The sequence below is a fragment of the Labeo rohita genome, chromosome 5, assembly GCF_022985175.1.
Source record: "Labeo rohita strain BAU-BD-2019 chromosome 5, IGBB_LRoh.1.0, whole genome shotgun sequence".
Lineage (NCBI taxonomy): Eukaryota > Metazoa > Chordata > Actinopteri > Cypriniformes > Cyprinidae > Labeo > Labeo rohita.
Window position 1 is genome coordinate 26,543,038 of NC_066873.1, and position 9,683 is coordinate 26,552,720.

Sequence of the window (9,683 nt, forward strand, 5' to 3'; positions counted from 1 at the left end):
AATTAGATTGACAAATAGATCCATGGATAGAGTTTTCATGTATTTTAATTAATTACAGACTCAAAGAAAATGATCATGGTGTTCAAGTGAAATGTTTCATGCTGTTTCCTTTGTCAAATTAAGAACAGATAAAGTAAAACGGAAACAGCTGGTCGAAAAAAGCACAATAAGTCCAAACAAACAAGCATTTTAATTATGCAATACGTTACAAATACAAATCCAGTCAAGTTCACATGCCCATTCCCGAAAGTATTTAAAAGATGTTTGAATGCATTTATAATGTCATTTTAATGACTTTCAAACAGGTGTGAAAGGCAATCAGAATGCTGCTATTCATAAAGTATGAGGTGAAACACCATATCTTTCAATCCTATATCAAAGTACAGAGCACTGATACATGAAAGTAAATACTTAAAATAACTGAGGAGAATATGTACTATCTGCAGCCAACGAACACAGAGAAAGACCAGCGCAATTTCTTCACTTAGATATATTCCAGTGCAAATTTCCATCAACATGAGCCTTTGGGTGACCTCTTGAGAGCGAGATGACTGTCTGTCTTCAAGCAGAGCAGACAAATGTTCAGACAATGACAGAAGTATTTATGTGTTCTTTTGGTTGTGGCCTTTCCTGAGAACATCTATTGGAATGGGCTGGTGGATGGATCTTCCTGTTTCTATTCAAACCTTCTTGGTTGAACCTTGAAAGGAAACGAATGAGACTGGGAAACTCAGACGTCCTATCCTTCCTTAGGAACTGTGACCTGTGGAAGCACGTGACTAGGAGCTAGAGTCATAATAAGTGATGGCCTTTATGGTGGAAGGTGAAAATTCTTTGGTTTGGGTTGTAAATAGTCTGACACACACATTTATTCCATTTCCTGAACTCATGGAAACGAACTATTCAAGAAAATGTTTGAGAAGTTCGGGAGAGGGTGTCTTTAAAAGCAATGCATTTAAATGATCGGCCATATGTTTTAGTTCAGCTATAACTATACTTGTCATCAACCTTTATTTTCTTGTTGGAAATTTCCATTTAATTAAAACAACAATTTTGCGGTCTGAAATCCTGACTTGTGTCAACATCTGACCAAGCCTTTACACTTCCCTATTTTTGTCACTGTATTAGTCATCTGAATTAGCGGGACAATGGGTTTTATTGTGGAATCCAGATACTAAAATGGATTTAATTTAGTAATTAATGTTCACCAAAATCATGAAACTCCTAAACGTGCTTAAATGAAGTCATGATCAACTGGTTTAGTTCAGCTATAACTATACTTGTCATCAACCTTTATTTTCTTGTTGGAAATTTCCATTTATTTAAAACAACAATTTTGCAGTCTGAAATCCTGACTTGTGTCAACATCTGACCAAGCCTTTACACTTCCCTATTTTTGTCACTGTATTAGTCATCTGAATTAGCGGGACAATGGGTTTTATTGTGGAATCCAGATACTAAAATGGATTTAATTTAGTAATTTATGTTCACCAAAATCTTGAAACTCCTAAAGACGCTTAAATGAAGTCATAATCAACTGGTTAAAAGCGACGGCAACAATTACACATCCCCCTTTAAAAAAATGCTGTTTTTCTCTGTTCCTTATATTAACCTTATCTATCACTACATAAAAAACACTCTACTTTAAGCTAGAAATTACAGCTGAATAGTTGAGAAACATTTCTTACTTTTGAATTCTTATAAAGGCCCATGAAGCATTATGCTGCTGTCTTAAAAAGTGTCTCATATAAGAAACAGAATGGTCTCAACCCTGTATTATTCACTTTATAAAATGCTGGGATAAAAACAACCCAGCACTGGGTGAAATATGGACAAATTCAGCGACTGGGTTGTTTTGACCCAGCCATTGGGTTAAATGTTTATCCCTACCTTCTGGGTAGTTTTATTTAACTAAGCTATTGCTTAAAAATTTGTATATTTCTTGCTTAAAATTAACCCAAAATAGGTTGGGTTAAATTAACATTTATTAACATGTACAATAAATGAACATTTATTATTAAGTATATATATATATATATATATATATATACGTCGTGTGAAAAAGTTTGGACACCCTATTGAATTTCATGGTTTTCTGTATTAGGACATAATAAAAAAAATATCTGGTCTTTGGCAGGTCTTAAAATTTGGAAAATAAATCCTCAGATAAACATCATCACATGACATATCACACAGTGTCATTATTTATTTGAGAAAAATACAGCCAAGAGGTAAAGGCCATGTGTGACAAAGTTAGGACACCCTATGAGGCAATTGCCTGTAGATGCACTTTTAGCAGCAATAACTTGAAGCATTCATTTTCTGTGTCTCTCACATCATTCTGGAGGAATCTGTACCACTGTTCTTTTCAACGTTGCTCCAGTTTATTAAGGTTTGTGGGCATTTGCTTATGCACAGCTCTCACCACAGCATTTGAGTCAGGATGAGCGCTGGACTTGGACTGGACTATTGCAACACCTTGATTCTTTTCTTTTCAGCCATTCTGTTGTAGATTTGCTGGTGTGCTTGGGATCATTGTCCTGTTGCATGACCCAGTTTGGCCCAACTTTACATGTCAGACAGATGCCCTCGCATTTGACTTTATAATACTTTAATATACAGAGGAGTTTATGGCCAACTCAGTGACTGTGAGGTGTCTAGGTCCTGTGGCTACAAAACAAGCCCAAAATTATCAGCCCTCCTCCAGCATGCTTGTCTTTGGTATGAGGTGTTTGTGCTGATATGCAGACCTAAACTGTGCTGCAATGTTTTGTTTTTTCTTCTTTCTTCTGCCAAGCCTTCCAAACATGCCATTTTTGTCCCATATTTTTCTAATGGTATTGTCATGAACTTTATCATTTAACATGTTAACTGAGGCCTGTAGAGTCTGAGGTGTAGTTCTTGGGTTGTCTGCCATTTCTCTGAGCTTTACACGGTCTGATCTTGGGGTGAATTTTCTGGGACGTCCATTCCTGGAAGGAGAGGTGTCTGTTTTAAATGTCTTCCACTTGTGAATAAACTTCAAATTGTTTGGAAATGGCCGTATTACTCTTCTTAGATTGATGGCAGCAACAATTGCTTCTCTAAGATGATTGCTGATGTCTTACCTCCTTGGCATTGTGTTAACACACACCTGAAGGCTCCAGACCAGCAAACTGACAAAGCTTATGCCTTTATAGAGGTGCTCAGACTTGCTGATGATCAGTTAATCAAAGGTATTTGATTAGCAGTGCTTGACTGTTATTTACCCTCTTAATTCCAATGTTAACAGTAAGGGTGTCCTAACTTTGTCACATACTTTTCCATTTTGGATTTATTTTTGTTCAGTAAATAATGACACATCTGAGGTTTTATTTTCGAAATTGTAAGACCAGCCAAGGACCATTTTTTTAAAATGATGTCCTGATACGGAAAACCATGGAATTCAATCCACCTTTTCCCATGAGAGTGGGTGCAGCCATTTGTACATTTTTTGTGTCTTGCTTCCGGTCTCATCCACTTTTAGCTCTTTTTAGCTGCACAAAAGCTCATTTTACTGCTTGATATTGCAAACTGGTGTGTCTTACCATATTATTTTAATGTATTATCTTAATTACGAACACACTGGTTTGTAGTGCAAACTGTTTTACTGTTTACTACACTTAGATATTCGCCGACATATATACATCTCTCCCACTTTGCTTCCTGTCTAACTACTCTCCTATCGAAATAAAGGCATAAAAATGTCATATATGTATATATATATATATATATATATATGGTTCTTAATACTCACTGATTCTCCAGAAGGAAACACTGATGCATTCAGAGCTGGGGAGTGAAAACTTTTGAACAGTATGAAGATGTCCAAATTTTTCTTATTTTGTTGAAATATCTTTTTTTTTTTTTTCATTTAGTACTGCCCTACTGAAGCAACAGAAGATACTTGCATGTTTCTCGGAAGACAAAATAAGTACACTTTACCTTGATCTTCAAATTCAAAAAGTTTTTACCCCCTGGCTCTTAATGCATTGTGTTTCCTTCTCGAGCATCAGTGAATGTTTGAACCTTTTTTTGAATAGTTGTGTTTGAGTCCCTCAGTTGTCCTCAGTGTTAAAAGATAGATCTCAAAATCATACAGTCACTGCTGGAAAGGGTTGGAAAACCAAAGAATCTGCAGGACCTGGAGGATTTTTCTGAAGAACAGTGCTCAGTTTAACTGTTCAGAACAAACAAGGCACTCATGAACAACTCTCACACAACAAAAAAACAGTCGTAGATCATCCAGGTAACCACACACAGTATTAAGAACCAAGGGTTCCCAAACTTTTGAAGGGGGTTATTTTAATAATTTCAGCTATTTTTTTGTTTTGTGAACTATATGTAAACATCTTTTATGTAAAATATCTTACTCAGGACAGTACTAAATAAAAAATAACATGCATTTTGTATGATCTCTCTTATTTTGTTAAAATTATTCACATTTTCACAGATTCTGCAAGGGGTTCCCAAACTTTCGCGTGCCACTGTAGTTCAGTGGATTACAATGAATTTTTAAAAATTGTCATTTTTGCTGCTGTTTTGTTTAGAAACTCAAAAATGAAGGAAACTGTTGCTTTGTAGTTGACACAGTGATTTTGCTTTAATTATTGTGAAAGGAAACCAAAAGTGATTTTTAATCAAGGTTACTGACAACCAGCCTTTTTCTTGTCAATGCCTGTCAGTCCTACACTGAAGGCCAGAAAAATAAATGATTAATTTTACTAATTAATCAACTATTATTCCTATAATAGAGATGGTCTTAATTATCATAGAGAGAAAGGGAGCAATCTTTACACTGCTGCTATTAAAAAATCCAGTATTAGTCAGTATTATTAGTGACACCTGGTGTTGTTATCAAACACTACCACCATGGTACCAAAATCACATCCACATTTTTCTTTTATCAGTCCAAAATGCTATTCAGGTATACGGATGTGTATAAATGTTAGTGATTATTTACACTCTAAAACGCTGGGTTAAAAACAACCCAACTTGGGTTATTTTGCAACCCAGTGCTGGGTAAATATTGGACAGAACACAAGCTGGGTCATTTTGACCCAGCTGGCTGGGTTAAATATTTTACCCAACATGCGGAGCTGTTTTTTTTTTAAGACAGCTATTGTTTAAAATTCCTATATTGCTGGCTTAAAATGAAACTTGAGGCAAATGAAAAATGAAATTACTAGAGGCAACAACAAAAACAGCCATGGACAAAAATATATATTAAAAAATTTAGAGTACAGAAAAACTACCCAGCACCTGAATACAAATATTAAAAACAACCCAATAAAATGACCCAACAGTTCAGCAAAAAAATAACCCAGTATTTTTTAGAGTGTAATGATTTCCCATTAATAAAGAGAGCTGACATAAAGGAAAATACAGGCTCTTTCCATAATGGGGCTAACTGAAATATCAAAAAGACAAAACTTTGACTCATTTGAGACTCAGAATAACGTTGTCAAATGTGATGCCCTTCGTTAGATCCCTGTTATTAGTTTGGTTTATCCTAATTAATCAAAACTCCAAACCTACTCTTAGTTCACAAGCTAGTAGGCCTATGATAAACTGCAGCCATATTCAGAGCTAAAGATGTCATTAAAAGTGTGAGCATTTGAATGACATCATTGCCAGAGGGTGAAGAAAAAGAATGAAATGTTACCAATCTCTATAAAAAGACAAGATGGTGTTAAATGTCAATTGCTTTGTGAGCTAATGAAGCTAACCTCAACACATTTGATGAAAATCAAAGTAAGGGGGAAAAAATGGCTTGGAAAATCTTTGCCATTTACCACAATTGAGGGTGACACAATTGCATGGCAAACATTAAAGCTTGATGGAGGTGTAAACAAACCACACCCACCAGCAGTTCACTTTTATGGCTCTGTTCATTATGGAAAAATCTACATGCAATTTGTTATAAATCCAAAACTACTATTTCAGAAGGACCACACATGAAGAGAAGAAAAGTTTGCTTAAGTATTATTATTATTATTATTACTTAAGTCTTTCCTATGACTTTTAAATATATATATATATATATATATATATATATATATATATATATATATAAATTAGGCAAATCAGGAAAATTTGCAACGGAAAAAAAAACTTCTGAAATAGTAACTTTTTCCATTGTTTGCTTCTGATCCAGCGAAGCAGTGCACATTTCACATTCATTCTCACGCCTACAATACGCTCAAACATTTAAAACATATGCTATAAATGGAGATGATCTGAGAACATTAGCAAACGCGCTTGCAAGACCATGAAATTACTACAATATACATTCCGTGTAAATTGAGCAGTTGCGCTGTATTGCTACGTGACGACTGCACATGCTTCAGAAAGTCCCATTAATATGAAAATAAACACATTATTCATGTGGACTTGTTTTGCGATAAGATGAGCAAGAGTGCGAATTGTAAAGAGAAGTTGTGAGTTTATACTTCACACGATCTGTGATGAAGATAAATTAAATTGCCATTTAAATGGTGCTGAGTGGCCCAAAAACAACAGCCCACGCGCCAAATGAAATCGTTTTACTTTGATAAACCAGGCATTTTTTCATACCGAAAAACCCATGCGCAATTCGTCATAATTTTCTAGAAAAATAAAGGGAAAACCCAGAAGACAATAAATACTGAGGTGTTCTAAGAAATACTAAGAGACTCACTGGGAATTTCTTAGAATAAAAATGTTCAATTTATGACTAAACTAGTGTGATTGTTTTGGCTTATGTTGCTAAATAAGGACTACACACTGACAGAACTACAACTACCAGCAGGATGTAAACCGTCGTAGCAGTTACCGATTTTTTAAAAAAAAAAAAGAAAGCGGCTTTAAAATTCACATTTGATGTATTTTGTGCAATTTAAGTCGGCGGTAAAACGTGAAAGTATCAATTAATACGCGAACAAATCTGACGTATATTCCAAGATTGCCTACAAACTGACGTCATAACGGAACGGCTAACTTATTGGTTGGCGGGGCTGAGCGGTGAGAGGTGAAAGGTTAACGCATGTGTTTGGATGATCAAGCGGGCTGCAGAACAGAAGCACACTAGCTTTTGTTCGTATTCGCTTACGCTGTAAAGATTTAATTAGCAGATAAATCATTTAATCAAACATCTAAAACATATTTAAGGTAACGAAATTCGTTATTTAACGCACTTCAATCGTTTTAAATTGTAGTTGGTGTCAGATCGCCCTCAGATAAGAAATACGGCTAACGTTAAGCTAACACAAAAGTTATCGCGGTTGTTCAATTTGACATCTGATCACGCATGTTGATCGACGCACATCGGTTCATATAAAACAAACACATCACATCGTCGTGTTGCATCTGTCTTAAGTGTGCATTCAGCGTAATGGCTGAGAGACCAGAGGACCTCAATCTTCCCAATGCTGTCATCACGAGGATTATAAAAGAGGCAGTAAGTGTCATCACACAGCTAGTAATATTATCCATAAGCTTTACGTACATTGGCTCTTTTGGTCACTTATATTATATAGTTTGTTAGTATGCAGTCAACTTGTTTTCCTTGTGTTTAGTTGCCAGACGGAGTTAACGTGTCTAAGGAAGCAAGAAGAGCCATATCTCAAGCAGCCAGTGTTTTCGTTCTCTATGCAACATCTTGGTAAGTATGAGGATTTGTTTTTCTTCGTATCAGAAATTCAGCTTTGGCAACCTACCCAAATGTAATCTCCACTGTTTTCTTGACACCAGTGCAAACAATTTTGCTATGAAAGCAAAGAGGAAGACACTCAATGCTGGAGATGTGATGTCAGCTATGGAGGAGATGGAGTTTGAGCGTTTCTTGCAACCCTTGCGGGAAGCACTTGAAGGTAAATGCTGTAGAGGGTTTGCTTTTATGTCACGATTTGGTCAGTTACCCAGATGCGCGGTCATATTGGAGATACTCGGATGTAAACAACAGCATGGATTGCACGGTTAATGTACTACTGAATATGTTGTGCTGCTAATTTATGCTGTCTAAACCATGAAAAAAATGAGTGGAGCCTGCTAAATCATATAGAAAAGGACTTGGTGACCAGAAAAGTGTGCAATATTTTGACCAACTAAAGTTAATAGGTGGTAAAAATATGTACAAGGAGTATTAATAAACATATTAGTCTAATATTTCACCTACCGGAAATAAGAACAAACATGAATGTTGTCAAGATTTTTGCCCTGGAAATCCTGGTTCAGTTTGGCCAACCATGAACGCCTTTTGTTCCTCAGACAGTTTTTTTGCACTTTTCTCCTTGAATTGTTATAACTCTTGGCAGTCTATAGTACTCCGAATGTTTTCCTATTCCAACCGATTAGTACAGCCCAAAATATGAGTTTCGTTTCATTCAGTGGCATTGTTTACGTTCAGTGCCGCCAATATGGCCGATTGATGACGTGTCGTCAAACCGAAACCAGATATGAGCGAATTCATAAAAGCATCTGATATTTATAACTGGTTTATGTGCTGATGTTGTGCTTTTATTTACCAGCCTACAAGAAAGGTCAAAAAGGCAAGAAGGAGGCATCTGAGCAAAAACGTAAGGACAAGGAGAAGAAGAACAGCACAGATGAGAATGACAAGAGCAGAGATGAAGAGGAAGACGAGCATATGGATGATGAGCAGGAGGGAGAGAATGAAGGAGAGGAGGAGGATGTGGAGAACTGAGGAGACGCAGGATTGTTTGTTCAGTCCATCCTGGTTTCCATCAACCATGGCAAATGATAGTTTCCACATTAATAGTGGGACAAGGACAGGCCTATGGTACTGAATATAAATGTTTCACTTTATAAAATTGAGCAACTGTACAAAAACAACTGTGGCAACATTCCTGCGGAGAGCTCCTTTCAATACACTGGGCTATATTTTAAGAGACACTGTACTTTGTCCATTCAAATTCACTTTAATCAGTTATATATAACACAGTAGTGGCCATAGGATTTTAAGCAAATAACTTGCTCTTAAACGAGTCAAGAATAGGAAAAATGTGATGGATGTTAATGATTTTGAATGATAAATAAAAGTTGAGCAGCTTGAAGTACTTAAACATTTTGTAAACAAAGTTCAGCTGTTGTGAAACATTTATACTATGCTGCATTTTTTTCCTGTTTTAAATGTCAGGCTTTTGTTTTACGCCAGCAATACTTACCTAAGCTTATATACTTTTGTATTGACTCTTTGTACAACTTGGGAATATTTGAGTATATGTTAGCTATTTTTTCAAATAAATAATTATAATAGCTTCTACTTGTCAATATGCTTAATGTCATGTTGCAAAAAAGCCAAAAGCTTCAAAATAATGGTGGCCACTAAATATAATAACATATGGGCCATTCTATAGAATTGGTTCAAAGACAGAGTTGGAAAATCTTGGAAAAAAATATTTTTTTCCTCAAATTTTGTATGTATGCAAATTGTACAATATCCAAAGTACACATTTACTGTAATTGTGCAGTTAATTCTTATTGTATTCTGGAGTATTTTCTGGAATTCTCTCCCCAAATTTTCAACTACCGAAACCCCAATATATAATCTAATATATAATATATATAATTTTATAATATATAATTTTCTTTGTACAAGGGAAAAAGTTCATCATACTGAGCTTATTTTTGACAAAACATCCCATGTTTCAGTAGTGATGGTAATG

At 35.6% G+C, this 9,683-nt stretch overlaps 1 protein-coding gene across 1 annotated transcript; it reads left to right on the forward strand.

Moving 5' to 3' along the window:
* The first annotated feature begins 7,020 nt into the window (after positions 1-7,020).
* pole3 (polymerase (DNA directed), epsilon 3 (p17 subunit)) lies at positions 7,021-9,288 on the forward strand. Its single transcript, XM_051108865.1, has 4 exons — positions 7,021-7,456; positions 7,575-7,660; positions 7,750-7,868; positions 8,526-9,288. Exons 1-4 carry the CDS (start codon positions 7,391-7,393, stop codon positions 8,699-8,701), a joined length of 447 nt encoding a protein of 148 aa, XP_050964822.1. The 5' UTR covers positions 7,021-7,390; the 3' UTR covers positions 8,702-9,288.
* The last annotated feature ends 395 nt before the right edge of the window (positions 9,289-9,683 follow it).